The 16,616-nt window shown below is 39.3% G+C and overlaps 1 protein-coding gene across 1 annotated transcript; it reads left to right on the top strand.

Annotated features, from left to right (window-relative positions):
* The first annotated feature begins 5,026 nt into the window (after positions 1–5,026).
* SRPRB (SRP receptor subunit beta) lies at positions 5,027–16,616 on the top strand. Its single transcript, XM_079795357.1, has 7 exons — positions 5,027–5,221; positions 5,857–5,951; positions 6,812–6,889; positions 10,007–10,089; positions 11,778–11,914; positions 13,269–13,323; positions 15,448–16,616. The coding sequence occupies exons 1-7, from the start codon at positions 5,065–5,067 to the stop codon at positions 15,656–15,658; spliced, it is 816 nt and encodes a 271-aa protein (XP_079651483.1). The 5' UTR covers positions 5,027–5,064; the 3' UTR covers positions 15,659–16,616.

Consider the following 16,616-nt stretch of genomic DNA (forward strand, 5'->3'; position numbering starts at 1 on the left):
ATGTCCAATGTCAGCAAGTTTTGCTGATTTTGCCTTCTAAACAACTCTCCAGTTTGCCCCTTCATTTCCTAACTCCTTCCACAGCCTCAATTTACACTCAGAAACGGAGCTGCAGAAAGGAGTTTCTGGACACAAGAGTCCACATCTCTCTTACATTTCTAATGTCCATGGAAACAGGATTCTAGGTCCACTTTGCAGTGAAGACCTGATGTTCAACTTTTCACAACAGCCCTACTTTGCTTTGAGCCTATCAGCACTCTGCCTTTTTTAATATTCACCAAAACTCCACCCTTACCCCAAATCCTATAATAACTGTCTTTTCCTTTGTTTGGTGAGATATCCCATGGAGTGTAGTCTGTATTACTGCAATGAGTCAACAAACCTAACTTTGTCAACAATGTACTGAGCATCTACCATGAGCCAGACACTGTTCTAGGGACTGCAAATATAGCAGTGTATGCTATAGTTCCTTAAAATAATTTCTGTGTATTTTTATTTATCCCTCTCTCTAGATTGCCTTCTTATCCATATATATATATGTACAGAGAAATGCCTGAAATAATGTTCACCAGATACTTATAGGTATAAAAATTGAGGTGATCTGTGGCCTTCTTCTTTGACCTTTCATTATTTTTAAAAATATATTTATTGTTGACAGTATTACAGATATCTCCCATTCTCCCACCTCCCCCATTAACTCCTTCCTCCCAGCCCCTATCCACCCTCGAGGTCCTCACTACCCTATTGCCCATGTCCATGGGCTATGCATATATGTTATTTGGTTTATCTCTTCTCATCCCCCAACCCCACCTCGACGTATGTCAGTCAATTCCATGCCTCCATGATCTTTGATTATTGTTTGAGCTTTTTAATAAGTATAACTCAGTTTAATTCTTTTTAAAAATCCTCTAAATATTTTTTCAAAAAGACAAGTGTTAAAGAGACAGGCCAGAGTAGGGAATCACATGATTGGTGTCCCTGAGTCTGAAATAGGTTCCATTGTGCTTTGGAACTGTTGGGAACAAGAGAGGAGATAAAGATGTACCTGGTGAATGAGACATTTTAATTAATGGAAGAGAAAAAAAATTGTCTCACTACGTTTTGTTTCACAGTAACTGTCCACCTGCTATTTGAATCAAGGAGCAGAACTCTTTCAGCAGAACTCCTTCTGCTGTCTTTATCTGCATGTCCTTCCTCTGCATCCATCCCCACAGAGATCCTGGAAGCCTGTGGTGTCCAGGAGGTGGACACGTGAGAGGATAGGAAGCAGCTGATCCCATCCTCTCCTGCTCTCATTCCTGAGAATGGCAGCCCCACCTTCTCACTTGGGTGTGGAAAGTGTGCTCATTTCTTTGGCTTTCATGATACTCAGGAAAGAAATTGGGAATAAAATGACTGCGTCTTCTTAAACTCTCCTTTTATCATTCCCAAATTTCATCACCAAGGCAGTACTTCTTTTTTTTTAAAACCTATTTTTTATTTTTTAAATATATTTTATTGATGTTTTTACAGAGAGAAAGGGAGAGGAATAGAGAGTTAGAAACATCGATGAGAGAGAAACATCGATCAGCTACCTTCTGCACAACCCCTACTGGGGATGTGCCTGCAACCAAGGTACATGCCCTTGACCGGAATCGAACTTGGGACCCTTCAGTCCACAAGCCGACGCTCTATCCACTGAGCCAAACCAGCCAGGGCAAGGCAGTACTTTTTTATTCACCTAACTCTGACTAAACATTCTCACACAGTTAGGTCAGTTATGGTGTGTGTTCTCCATATCTGTTTTGTTTTTTTTTGTGTGTGTGTGTGTGTGTTCTCCATGTCTGGTCCTTCCTCCTTCCCTGCATTTTTAGTCCCTAACAGAGGAATCAATGATTATTATAAAGGAGGTGTGTGTGTGTGTGTGTGTGTGTGTGTGTGTATTGAGAGGTACATACAGAGCAGGGGTTGGGATCATAAGATACAATTACTGTCAGTTCTGATAGTTTTAACTGATTATGCTAATTTAAAATAAAGTAGTTGGTTTACTTTAACCTCACATCCTAAACATGCATATTGCCTACCATATTGATGAAGTGCCTGGGAAATGAATTGTACCATGTCAGAGCAGATAGTTAAGATAGAGAATTCCAACTGCCTGGAATCAATGAGTAAGTTACTTAACCCCTGGCTCAGTTTGCCCTCTGTAAAATTAGGATCATGAGTCACTGTGAAGATTAAACAAATTAAAAAATTAAAAGTATTTAGGGCAATGCCTTATACTAGCAAGTACTCATTAATGTTAGCAATTACCTGCCCACTTCACCTCCACAGTCTTGCTTCCATATCCATGCCCCCACTGCCAATCTTAATCCGTCTATTCCCCCCGAGCTCACTTTTATTTTGTTGTTAATCCTCCGGAGGATATTTTTACAATTGATTTTTGTTTATTTATTTTATTTTATTTCCCCCGCCCCCATTGATTTTTAGAGAGAGTGCAAGGGAGGGAGGAGGGGAAAGAGAGAGAAACATTGAGAGAGACACGTTGACTGGTTGCCTCCCACACGTACTCCTACCAGGGCTGGGGATCAAACCTGCAACCCAGGTATGTGGCATTGACTGGGAATAGAATCCGAGACTCTTCAGTGTACAGGCGGACACTCTAACCATTAAGCAACACGAGCCAGGGCCCCCTGAGCTCACTTTTTATTCAAAACCTCTGTTTTAAGCGATGCTGCTGACCACTTCCAGGACATGCTTTACTCCCGTGTCGCCGCTTCTTCCTTCTTAGGCTGCTTTATGGGTTCCTTTCTCCTCCTGACTCTTCAAGCTCGCCATGATCTTAATGACCATTTGTTTCCGACTCCCTAGTGAAAGTCTAGCACCTATTGCTGAAACTTTCCATTTGTTTCCTGTATCGACTACATGATGTAAGATTTTTTATTTCTCAGAGGCACCAGAAACTCAATATATCCAAAGGAGAGGCAATTTTCATTCTGGCTCTGTTCCCAGCTCCAAAGTCCCTCCAGGTGAGTTCTAATTCACTTTATGTACTCGGATAGCCTCAGTTAGCCACGCCGACCGCCTCAGATGCAGTCTTGATAACGCTTCATCTTAGCTCCGAATGTCCAATTAATCACCACGCCCTATATACCTCCCTTCTACACATCTCTCCAACTGGTGCACTCCACACCTGCCTCTGTCCCTCATTTAGACCTTGTGCATCTCTTGCCAAAACACTGCAACAGCCCCCAGCTGGTCTCCCTGCCTCCAGTATTTTCTCCCCCAGACAATAGTTCTCTATTGACCTGCCGATCATCTATGTCACCTTCAACTGAAACTTCTTATTGCATTCTGTATAACGCAACAAGGTCTCTCAGCACAGCAGTCCCTTCAGGTCTGGTTCCTGCCGACCTTTCCTGCTTCATCTCCTGCCACTTCTGCGGCAGTGACACCTGTTTCAGGACAGAGTCTGCAAACTGGCAGTCCCTAGGCTGGCACTTCGGGCCCAATAATGTGCTTTATTTGGGCCACAAGCTTTTGAATGTTTTCCATTACTGGCTGCAATTTGAAAAGCCAAGAATTTCCCATGAAAGCCTGCCTTTCTTGGCTGAGTGGCTCAGTTGGTTGGAGCATCATCCTGAATACCAAAAAGGATGTGGGTTCAGTTCCCAGTCAGGGCACATACCTGAGTTTTGAGTTCAGTTCCTGGTTGGAATTCGTACAGGAGGCAACCAGTTGATGTCTGTCTGTCTCTCTGTCTCTGTCTCTGTCTCTCTCTTCACTCCTTCCTTCCCTCCCTCCCTCCCTCCCTTCCCATCTCTAAACATAGCCTCTAGTGAGAATTTTTTTAAAAATTGGAAGAACTGACCACCTTGGTCCCACATACATGCCTGGCAGGTTGTGGCTGCCCCTTTGGGTGGGAATGACAGCTGCAGTTTTCAACAGCTCCCACCCTCCCACGGATTTTCCTGGCTGCCTGCTTTAAAGGAGACCTCTCAGTTGCAGCCCTGGAATTGCCCATTTGCGTGTGCACATTTCTCCTTTAACGCCAACAGAGGCTAGAGGCTAACTCATCCTTCGTGGCTCGATCCCAGTCACTTTCCTCCAGGAGATACCCTCTGAACCCATGAGGGACTGAGCGTCCGTCTCTGTATCCCCATATCTAACCGTCCATCCTCTGTCACATCCCCTGCCACATTCTATTCCGATGAAATGCTTCTGTAGCTAAGATGTGGAAACTGCCCAGGTGCCCATCAGTAGATGAGAGGATTGAAAAAAGCTGTGGTACATTTACACCATGGAAAACTTAGCAGCAGCAAACAAGAAGGATCTCTTACCCCTTAAGACAGCATGGAGGGACGTGGAGAGCGTTATGCTAAGCGAAATAAGCCAGTCCGAGAAAGACAAGTATCACATGCTCTCACTCCCATGTGGAATCTAATGAACAAGATACTCTGACGAACAAAACAGATTCGCAGGCATGGAAACAGGGAACACACTGGCGAATCTCAGAGGGGCGGGGTTGGGAGGGACGGGAAGAGATTACCCAAAAAACTTGCATGCATAACCCAGGGACACAGAGAACAGAGCCGTGAAGCCTGGGGTGGGGCGGGGGCTGGGTGAAGGAGGGAAAATGGGGGACATCTATAATACTCTCAACAATAAAAAAAAAAATCCATCAACAAATAAAAAGAAATGTTTCTGTAACGTTTGAGTTCCTCACAAGACTCACCTGAGGGAAGGAGCGACTGGAAATCCTCAGTGGAGATTTCTCAAGCCACTCATTTTATTCCTCCAGCATTCTGTCAAAAGCATGGAGAGGGCGGCGACATTTGACATTTATCTCAAAGGACAAATGCCTCACTCGAGAAATTCCTGTGGCCGCCCGCTCGGGCGTGCGGCAGGTACGCACTGTACGACAAAAGAACTACAACTCCCATCAGGACGTTCGGGACCTTGGCCCTCGCGGAGGAAATACAACTCAAGGAACTACCACTCCCGTGATGCTCCGCTTCATACGTCTGCGCAGAGCGCAGGGACACGTTGCATTTGCGGCGCCGCAGACCAGGCTTGCATTTCAGCATGGCTTCCGCGGACTCCCGGCGAATGGGGAATGATGGTGGTGGTGTCGGGGGCGCCTTCCAGCCCTACCTGGACTCCTTGCGGCAGGAGCTGCAGCAGAGGGACCCGACGCTGCTGTCAGTCGTGGTGGCGCTTCTCGCGGTGCTGCTGACGCTGGGTAAAGGGGCGGCGGTGGTTAGGGAGGGTGCAGGGCGGGGAGTCCGGGCTTGGACTGGGAGGATGCCGGGCGGAGAAGGCTCCTGGGGGGCGTCTATAGAGGGAGACTCACCCCTGATGACACACTGTCCCCCTGCCCGAAGCAGTGGGAGCAACGCTGAGTTAAAGGGAAACCCTCGCGACCCTGGAAGGGATGTCCTAGTCCTCGGGGAACGGATTACTCTTCTTCAGCCCCTGTTCCCCCTGAGAGTGTGGTTACCCCCTTAGATTGCTTTTACTACCAAGGCTCACAGGGCCTCTCCTTCAAGTTTGAGCGTCGCGTGTTTGCCTGCTAGGCGCTGGGGTTACAGAATTTATTAGACTAGATTGCACTTACAGAGTCCACAGTGAGGGAAGGGGGTGCACCAAAAGTTGATCCTTGATAATGGGCCGGTACCCAGTGGGGCCTATTAACAACAATAACTATTAATACAATCAACAATAACTAGGATAATGGTGGTAATAACAATAAAACTAGGTAAGTTTCCTATAATTGCGGCGTTCTGTGGTAGACTTCTGTTAACTTCCTCACCCCAACCATACACCCGGACTATTGCTGATAAGGTGTAATCTTGGTTCGTTTTCTCTCTTCCACAGTGTTCTGGAAGTTCATCCGCAGCCGAAGGAGCAGTCAGAGAGCTGTTCTTCTGGTTGGCCTTTGTGACTCCGGGAAGACGTTGCTCTTTGTCAGAGTAAATGCTTTGATTTGCATCTCTCTCTCAAACTTGATAGGAAAATTGAGGGCATCCCATTATTTCTGTCAGGTCATGATTTATTTTGGAGAAGAAACTGATGCTGATACATTAGGGAGTTAATTCTTGACTCACTTGAAAGGACAGGACTCCTGATAACTCATGAACTGGAATTTTTTGACCATTTCTGTTTTCTTGTGCTTACCAAATTTAGTTCTTATCCCATTTAAAGGTTTTATGTAACTATGTTCATGCTATGGCTAAGGATGCCAGAACTCCTGGAAAGAGAGAAGACATTGATCTGTATATGGTGTATAATCCATTGTACAGTATACTCTCCTGATAGTTTGTCAAAGAAAATTTTTAAAGGGGTGATTCTTTGTCATTGGGCTCCTTAGGTTTCTTTTCACTAGTATTTTTAATCTATTTAGTATTTTTGCTTGTTTTTTAGTTTTTTATTTGCTATGGAGAGTAGCAAAGATGTTCTCATTCTTCCTTTTGAGAGTATAAAAGATTTTCCTTCCAATAAAGAAATATAATCTTTAAGTATTTTAGTAATTAAAAAGGTGTAGGGAAAGTTGGAAATTTGGCCATTAATCATTTGAAACTCTTATTTGAAAAAAGCAGGGATATCTGCCTCTCCCCTACCCCCCTCACTTGGGTAGAGGGGAATAAAGTTTGCAATTTAGATTATTTTCTACAAGTAAAGGGGAAAAAAAAATCAGCATGGTTCTTTTCACCTTTTGCAAGCAACACTCATTTATTTGACCACTTAGGAGCGTTAGAACAAAATTACTCTCTTAAAGTTTGCTATTTACATGTTTACGCTGATCTCACCCATGTTATTATTTTTTTTACAGTTGTTAACAGGCCTTTACAGAGACACTCAGACTTCCATCACTGACAGCTCTGCTGTGTACAGAGTCAACAATTCCAGGGTAAGCAGTTCCTAGAATGTTGGGAGTCTTGACCATTTTACTGCACTATGGATTGTCAGGAAAGGACATTTCTAACAGAAATTAGTCTAAGGTTGTAGCTTATTGTTATGGATAAATATAATCCATGTGACAAATTCTGGTCTTGACCATCCAGGCAACAGATTTAATCATGCCCTCACTCCTTTGTTGTACCTCATGTACACTGATGTTACATTACATTTTATTAGTATTAGTGTCTTAAGGGTGAGCATCAAGCCTTTCTCTTTTCATTTATGTTTTGAATATGTAATACATGTATATGGGACAAAAATTCAAAATGTTAATAAGGATCTTTGGTGAAAAGTAATTTTGCCTTTCCTGTCCCTACTACCGAGTCTTCTCCTTAGAGGTAATAACTTCCCATTTCCTGTGTATCCTTTCAGATGGTCTATGCATAAACAAACATACCTGTATATTCTTTAATTTTTTAACACTGTTATGCGTATTTTATTTATTTTTTTAATTTAATAATATGACTGAAACAACTTGGGTTTAATTTTTGTTTTTTCTCCCTCATTTGTACCTAGTTGATTTATGAGCTGCATAGTATTTCATTATGTGGCTGTACCATACAATTAAGTTCTTATTTCATAAGAGCCCTATTAACAGACATTTAGTTTGTTGTTATAATCTTTTGCTTTACATACAATGTTGCAGTGGATATCTTAAAGGGTCTACATGAGTATATTTCAAAAAATACCAGTAAGGAATCAGGAGAAAAACTTTACATACCTATGTAGCTCTAGGATGTCAATAGTGACTATCAAGCCAATTATAATGTCTGGGTGGCTGATTGGAGAGGTGGATATATAGATGGATGAATTGAAACGGTGATCTTAGCTCTGGCCAGCATGTTCAGTGGTTAGAGTGTTGGCCCTTAGATCTAAGGGTCAAGGGTTTGATTCTCAAGTGCAGGTATTTGGGTTGCAGATTCATCCCACCCTGGGTCAGGGTGCATGCAGGAGGCAACCAATCAATATGTGTCTCACATCTATGTTTCTCTTTCTCTCTCTCCGTCTCCTGCTCTCCCTCCTTCCCTCCCCCCTTCCCTTCTAATCTCTCTAAAAAAAAAAAAAAAAAAATCAATGAAAAAAAATATCATCAGGGGAGAATTAAAAAAAAAAAGATGATCTTAGAGACCTCTTCTTGTGTTCCTTCTACTTTTCTGGTGCTTCCAGAATTAAACATTTTAAGCAAAATCAAGAGACATCCTTTTAAATGTCTTAGAGATATTTTTCCTCTTTTCAATAATGACATTCTTTTTGGCCAAGTACTTTTTAAATTCCTAATATTCAAATTTTGAAATTTCTGATTTGGGAGATCTTTAATTCTTGGGGCACTTGTACCAGGTTTTTTTTTAAGTGGGGTATTCCAGGGTATGCCTTAGGATCTATACTTCCCATTAGAGTTGTCACTGGCCACTTGTGACTGTTGAGCACCTGAAATGTGACTAGTCCAAATGGAAGGGTGCTATAAATGTAAAATACACACCAGACATTGAAGACTTGGAATGAGTAAAAGAATGTAAAATACATTGTCTTGATTTTTTAACATTATATGTTAAAAGGATAATATTTTAATTAATTTATTTATTTTTAAATATATATTTTATTAATTTTTTACAGAGAGAAAGGGAGAGGGATAGAGAGTTAGAAACATCGATGAGAGAGAAACATTGCTCAGCTGCCCCCTGCACACCCCCTACTGGGGATGTGCCCACAACCAAGGCACATGCCCTTGACCGGAATCGAACCTGGGACCCTTGAGTCCGCAGGCCGAAGCTCTATCCACTGAGCCAAACCGGTCAGGGCTAAAAGGATAATATTTTAAATAGAGGGTGGGGCAAAAGTAGTTTTACAGTCATGAGTACGTGAAAGAGTTTATTCTTAATATTATTATTTCCCCACCCTGTATGTTGGATAATACATATCATTAATATTACCTATTTCTTTTTACTTCTTTAACGTGGTTTTCAGAAAACATTACATCTGAGACCTACATATTTCTATTAAATATGTAGAAGTTCCTCCCTTCTTTTTTTACTGCTTCTCTTACCCCCTTATGTTTTAGTTCTAGTCTCTCTGTCAGGATACTAATGCATCTATGGATTATTTAATAGTGTTTGCTGCAATGCTGATTATGAAATGTGGTAGTGGGTCCCAACCTGAGGTCCCTAGACTCTTACCTTTTTTTTAAAAAAAAAAAAATACACATCATATTTTTGCCCATAAAAGACTGCACAGACTAAGTGACAGGTCATAATAAGTCTAGCTATATTTATGTCAAATCTGAGTGATGCTGACTCCCTCCTGCTAAACAATGGTTAAGGATGGCTATGGATAAGGTAGAGTATCTGAGAAATGATACATGTGCCAGAGCTGTACGTGAGAGTCTTGCCTTTGAGCATTGTCACATCTACATTGAACCTGAGCTCAAGGATGAAGGCCTGGAATGAATAGCACGTAAATGGTGCTTAATGAGTCTGCTCGGTAGGGCACAGTCCTCCTTGTTTCAATGATTGTCATCTGGATCAAGAATTGACACAAAATATTGACAGAGTTAGAACAAATGGTGTGTCTGGTAGACATATTTAAAATTAAATTATGGTGGAAATGTAAAAGAATGTTTTGTTATACAAATTGGGGATCCCTGTAATGGTAACATGCTATATGGTAAAATATAGGGTCTTATATTATTTAGTTTTGCTATTATTTATACTAGTGTATTTCTCCAGTCTCAGATGGACCACACTTCCCTGACTCCCCCAGTCAGGCCCAGGTTTTTTCATGTACCCTCAGAACATGTATCAGAGTTGTAATTTTACATTGTGTTGATCTTTCTGATCATAAGGTCTGTTAGAGCAGGGACCATGTCTGTTTTTGCTCATTTTTCCTCAACTGATGATTTATAAATAGAAGATGCTTGGTGAACATTTGTTTGACTCATTGATTAATAGAGTGAACGTTTTTTAAATTAATTAATTGGCTACTCTTCTGGTACCTGAAATCTGATATGAAAGGTTTATGTTGTAAATGTGAATCAGGACCAAAACATTAATGTTATTGCTGCCATCCTTAGGGCACTAACCTGACCTTGATTGACCTCCCTGGCCATGAAAGCTTGAGACTTCAGTTTTTAGAGCGGTTTAAGGCCTCAGCCCGGTGAGTAGAAGTGGAATGGGCTTGCCTGAAATCTGTATATCAAAACATGTTTGCTCTGATGGTATTTGGGAAGCATCTGGTATCCTGGAGTGGAAAGAGCATGGACCCTGGGGTCAGTTCTGGGTTGCAAGCCTACCTTCACTAGGATTTTATGAGGATTATGTGAGATAACATTTGACCTGTTTCTCAAGAGTGTTCATAAAGTGTTAACCCTTATTATCATGTTAATAAAGTTTTCAGTTACTCTGGGGACAAATTTAATAATGTACAGAACTATTAAAATCTAAAAGAAGAATTTTAAAGGTAGGTGGAATCCTAGAAGTTATTAAAATCCAACATTACATATTTGTATTTTTAAATTACCTAAAATTGATACCTCAAAAGTACAGAACAGTATTTTCATATTTTAGTATTATTTTAATGTTACTCTTTTATTTCCTAAAATTCTTGTGCTACAGTTTAAGATGCTTATTCTTATGTAGTTTCTAACTCTGATAAAAACTCAAGAGGAAAATCAATATACCAGATTTTACTGATTTTTAAGACACAGTTTAATATCTATTAAATTGAAATGCTACTTATAGTTCCTGGTATCATAGTTTAATTCACAGTATTTTTTTCTTTCTTAGTTGTACCTGAAATAATAATGTCTTTTAATTGATGGAATCTTAAGTTTGATGGAATGAGGTGATTGTTTTTTTACTTATTTTTTGAAGACGTATTGACTTATATTTTATTATTGCTTCCTTGGCCACAAGATGGTGCTTATGAGCAATCTATTACAGATGAGACTGTTGGTGTGATTTTAAAAACCAATTTTTTTTAGAGCAGTTTTAGGTTCACAGCAACATTTAAACAGAAGGCATAGATTTCCCATATATCCCTGTCCCCACACATGGATAGCCTCCCCTGTTGTCAACATCCTCCACCAGATTGATTCATTTGTTACAACTGATGAACCTATGTTGACATATCTTAATCACTCAGAGTCTATATTTTACATCAGGATTCACTTTTGGTGTCATACAGACTAAAGATTTGAACAAATGTATAATGACATGTATTCACCATTATAGTATTATACAGAGTATTTTCACTGCCCTATTGATTCTGTTTCTTTAATAGTTGTAGGCCTATTCAGGTTGTTTATTTCTTGTGAGAGTTTGGTAGATTGTGCCTTTCAAGGAATTGACCATTTTACCTAGATTATCAAATATGTCAGTATAGAGTTGTTCACATTATTCTTTGATAATCCATGGGATCTATAGTAATATCCTCTTTTATTTCTGATATTAGGAATTTGTGTCCTTTCTCTTTCTCTTAGTTAGCTTGGCTAGAAGTTTATCAGTTTTATTGTTGATTATTTTTTCAGAGAACCAGCTTTTGGGTTGGTGTTCTCTATTGATTTCCGGTTATCAGTTTCATTGATTTCTTCTTTAACTTTCATTATTTATTTTCTCCTACTTATTTTAGATTTGATTTGTCTTAATTTTTCAAGCTTCCTAAGGTAGAAGCTTAGTTTATTGATTTTAGGTTTGTCTTCTTTTCTAGTATATGCGTTCATGCCATAAATTTTACAGAGTATAGAATTCTATTGTTGGGATGGATTTTTCTCTTAAAGAAAAATAAGGTTATAATTTTTTAATATTGAATGCTGACATGCCAGCTTTTCATTTTTCCCCCTCCAGGGCTGTTGTGTTTGTTGTGGATAGTGCAGCCTTCCAGCGAGAGGTGAAGGATGTGGCCGAGTTTCTGTATCAAGTCCTCATTGACAGCATGAGTCTGAAGAACGCACCATCATTCTTAATCGCCTGCAATAAGCAAGGTGCCATCACATTTTCTGGCAATAGTAATTGAGGTTTTCCTGGGATTGCTGCTAAGAATTGATATAGTTACCTAAGTTGTTATTATTCATGAGAAGAGACAATTGCTAATGAGCTATAAATTGAAGGATATTAATTCTTAAAATTTATTTATACTCCTGCATTTTTATTAATATGATCATGTTACTTTAAGGCATGACAAAGGAGTGACTATAATAATTTTTTCTTTGATATAGTGTTTTGCTTTTTTTTAACTGTAAATCATTTTACTTTACCTAATTTCATCAGATTGACAATATGTCATATCAGATACTCAGTTGTGGAGGGACAAGTGGAGTCTCTCCTTTCAAACAAGTTTATCATCTACTGTATTTCATCAAGGGGAGTTTGCAGAAGTTTTTCTTTAAGCTGGTAATGATTAAAAACTTTTTAGTCACACCCACTTTATAGGCCTCTTTCAGGTCTGAAATTCTGATTCTATGAAGAGCCCCAATGCATTTCTAAGAAGTGATCAGGTAATCTAACAATGCCAAATCAGGAATCAGTCTTAGGATCGTTACCTGACCTTCTCTTTATTTCTCCTATTCAGTATAACAAGGGGAGGTAATATTTATTTGGCTTCAGCTGTGTGCCAAACCAGTGCTTGTTTCTTACCAATGTGCACTTGATGCTGTAACATACCATTTTAATATCAGTTGGCAATATGCTTAGTTTACATTTATATGACAGGTAGGATGTTTCTGTTGGAGTGAAGACTCTTATTAAAAATCATAAAATTGATAAGGTTTTATTTTTGTTACATTGGCGGGAATTATATATGTGTTGAATTAAAATATCTGTAAAGTATGGAAAACTTTCATGAAAGAGCTAAAAAATTTTAGAGTCACCAGCTTAATATATTTGTATTATAGGAAAACCCATACATCCAAATGTAAAGTTTACTTTGATAAGGAAGCTACTAGTGATAAAAAGCTTTTTTTTAAAAAAAAACACACATATGTGTGGCCCTGGTTCAGTGGTTGGAGTGTTGGCTTGTGTATCAAAGGGTTGCGGGTACAATTCCTGGTCAAGGGCATGTACCTAGGTTGCAGGTTCAATCCCCAGCCTGTGTGGGCGGCTACCAATCTCTCTCTCTCTCTCTCTCACACTCTTTCACTCTCTCACTCCCCCTCCTTCTCTCCCCTCCATTCTCTATAAAAATCAATGGAAAAATATCCTTGGATGAGGATAAAAAGAAAAGAATATGTGTGAGGTTGAAATGTACTGGTTTAAATAGGAATTTCCCATATATACAAGAAGTCTTGGGAAAAGACCCTTTTTGGTTTAAACTATAACAGTGTCCTCATTTCTTTATAGACATTACAATGGCAAAATCAGCAAAGTTAATTCAGCAACAGCTTGAAAAAGAACTGTAAGTATGAATAAGTTCTCTTGGTTAATATCTGAATGGCAGATATGCTAGGTATAATATTCTTGGTTGACAGTTATTTTCTTAAAGCATTTTGAATATATCATCCCACTCTCTACTGACTTGCAAGGTTTTAGTCTTATGGGGTTTTTCCTTGTTTGTGACAATTGACTTTTGTCTTGCTGCTTTCAAAGTTCTCTTCTAAAATTGCATGTTTATCATTTCTTCCCATACTCTTTATGTTCACTCTCCTGAGACTACATATTGTTTATCATTAGGAAAGTGAAACAAGTAGATGATTTGGTGTATTCAAATATTCTGTTGTAATTGTTGGAAATTATCTTTAGGAAAAAAATTACATTATTTGTATATTCTTTTTTTTTTTTTTAACAGTATATTCCAAGTCTTTCCATGTTTAAAACACACTTTTCTTAGTCCATTTGCTTTTCACTCTAAAGAGCCATAGAAAACAACCCAGAAGGAAATGCTGTATTGTAATGAAGTAAAATGTTAAACAATTTGTAAAGGCTAGTATCAGTTAAAATAGGAGTCTAATTTTAGTTTAATCCTTTGTTAGTGAGAATTAGGCTCTGTCAGCTTTGAATCATTTTAGTCTTCTGAATAAGAAGGTTTACTATGTTTACATGGCATTATGGCAAGAGTTGAATACATATAATGTTTGGGGTTTTTTCTTTTTAAGTTTTTTATTATAAAATATAATTTTATATATTTTATATAAATTTACATATAATTATATAAAATATATAAATATATAATTTATTAAAAACATCTTATATACAAAGGAAAATATATAACACGTCTTAAGTTTAAAGAATATTAAAATGAATATCCATTAAATAAATAATCCATTAACAAGGAGCACCTTGTTTGGGGGCTTCTTCCCAAAAGCTATGGGCCCTATGTACTCTTCCCCAATGCTTTTCCCTTTTTTCCTCAAGAGGTAGGTAATATCTTGATTTTGTATTTGTTTTTTAAAATACTTTTTCCATAGGTTTGGGTGTTTTCTAAACAAGGTAGTGTTTTGTTTTTCCTGTGGATTCTTCACTAATGTTCATGCAGTGTTACAGCAGCAAGAAATGCTTTATTTTGTTAGAAAGCAGATTAGCAGCATGTGTTCCTCTGCTTTAGATAACAGAAAGGGTGGGAGTAGACCCGTGAGCATTGCTTAGGCCAGTGATGGGCAACCTTTTGAGCTTGGTGTGTCAAACTTTGCCAAAAAACTGAGCATAACTCGGGTAGTGTGTCACTTTGAGGAAAAAACATTATTTCGCAAATGTTTCATCCTCAGGAGCAGCAAATGTTTCATCCTCGGCATGCGGCCACCTTAGCGGCTGCGTGTCATCAGAAATGGCTACGCGTGTCAGTGCTGACACGCGTGTCATAGGTTCGCCATCACTGGCTTAGGCACTGTTTATTAGGGCCAGCAGGTGGCAGTAAGGCGATTTAAATTGTGAGGGTTTTAGTGGTTAAAGAGGTTGAAGAATAGTAATTGTGTCCAAATAGGATATGAGAATCTGGATTTTGTGGATTTCTAAGCTCTATATCCAAAAGACTAAAGATAGATATAATTACCCTATCTACCCACACTTAAATTTCATAAACTTACATTTTTATAACACTTAGAGCATATATTTAAAAAATACATACATACAGGGTATCCCAAAAAATTGTATACACACTTTAGCAGCTGATAGCTCAATTTTGAAAATGAAATGTATTTTAATAAACACTGCATTTATAATTAATTCAAAGCCTGTGTATACATTTTTTGGGAGGGGGAACACCCTGTATTTTAAAATGACATCATGCAGGAGAGCCTGGTGGATGGGGCACTGGGCTGCAAGGAGGTTGGTGTGACCTGGGCCTTTTACTGCTGTCATCTAGCATGTCAGGTTGGACCCCATCTCACCTTTTTACCCAGGAGAGTGATTTATAAATGCACAGGATTATTCAACAGTCATGATAGCATCATTGGCAGTTTTATGATTAAATATCTAAATGAGTGCTGAAATATTTAGAAAATATCTTGATTTCCTAAAGGCCTTTAATTGTGATATTAAAAATTAAACTCTTCGCTTCCTGACTCTTTTTCATTTTGCCTCACAGCAACACTTTACGAGTCACCCGCTCTGCTGCCCCCAGCACACTGGACAGTTCCAGCGCAGCCCCGGCTCAGCTGGGAAAGAAAGGCAAAGAATTTGAATTCTCGCAGTTGCCCCTCAAAGTGGAGTTCGTGGAGTGTAGTGCCAAGGGTGGAAGAGACGCCAGCTCTGCTGACATCCAGGACTTGGAGAAGTGGCTGGCTAAAATCGCCTGAGGGGCAAACCCAGACCCAGCTGTGCATGTGTATGTGGTGACGGACAGTTTTGGAAGAGGGTGTAGTTAGAAACATTTCCTTGTTCTGGAAACAAGTTATTGTTGAATTCCAGCCTGGAATTTTTTTAAAAGTCCAGTTCCCCTTATTGCTTTCAAATTTGTCACTTTTATTGACTCGTGTGCCTTCCCTTTGTTAAAGTGTATGTGCTGTCCCGTTAGTGTATGATTGATGTGGGTCAAGGTTTTTGAGACCGGAACAAGCAGACTCCTCATAGAGAAGATCATGAGAACATGGTTACCATCTGAAAAGTTTTCTTATCTTGTGCTTTGGTCCCTTTTTCCTGGAAACAAACCTCTGTGTATGGAACCAGTTAATTTCCAATTACCCTTGAGGTTCATGGACAGTATATCATTTAGTCCTTTTGAACTCTCAGATTTGTATGTACAATTACAATATGGTCTCCCGACATGTGGAGACAGGTATAAAACAGCAAGGCTGTGTTGACAGGGGGTCTGTTCTTCATCAGCTCAGTGACTTGTCCACACTCCACCCTCATAGCACTTAAGTTTCCAAAACATGTCACGAACCCTTGGAATTAATCATTCCCAGGTGATAGAACCGTAAGTGCTATTTCACCAAATGCCAGGGGTCTGGTGTGTTCTAGTGGTTCCCCCTAACGGGGGAGTAGATGGGGATTTAGAAGCCGTTCTGCTTTCTGAGTGGCTGAGGGCTCCTGAGCTATCTTCCTGTGCTGTTGATCAGCTCCTGTTGTGTACTCTTAGCTGGAATGCTGTGGAACAAATACAAAATGAAAAACATTCTCTGGATTTTTAACGTGCATTTCACTGACGTTAAAAAAAACTTGGCCTTTTTAAAGTGATATTATTTGCTGTCTTCTTAAATGTATGGCTTTTATAAATTATTAATACATTTCTTGGTAAATAAAACAGCCTGTTTA

This window comes from Cnephaeus nilssonii (genome assembly GCF_951640355.1).
Source record: "Cnephaeus nilssonii genome assembly, chromosome: 17".
NCBI lineage: Eukaryota > Metazoa > Chordata > Mammalia > Chiroptera > Vespertilionidae > Cnephaeus > Cnephaeus nilssonii.

Coding starts and splice junctions, on each gene's coding strand:
- SRPRB (XM_079795357.1), top strand. CDS start 5,065: ATGGCTTCCGCGGACTCCCGGCGAATGGGGAATGATGGTGGTGGTGTC. Junction 10,090..11,777: donor CGGTTTAAGGCCTCAGCCCG/GTGAGTAGAAGT, acceptor TTCCCCCTCCAG/GGCTGTTGTGTTTGTTGTGG. Junction 11,915..13,268: donor AATCGCCTGCAATAAGCAAG/GTGCCATCACAT, acceptor ATTTCTTTATAG/ACATTACAATGGCAAAATCA.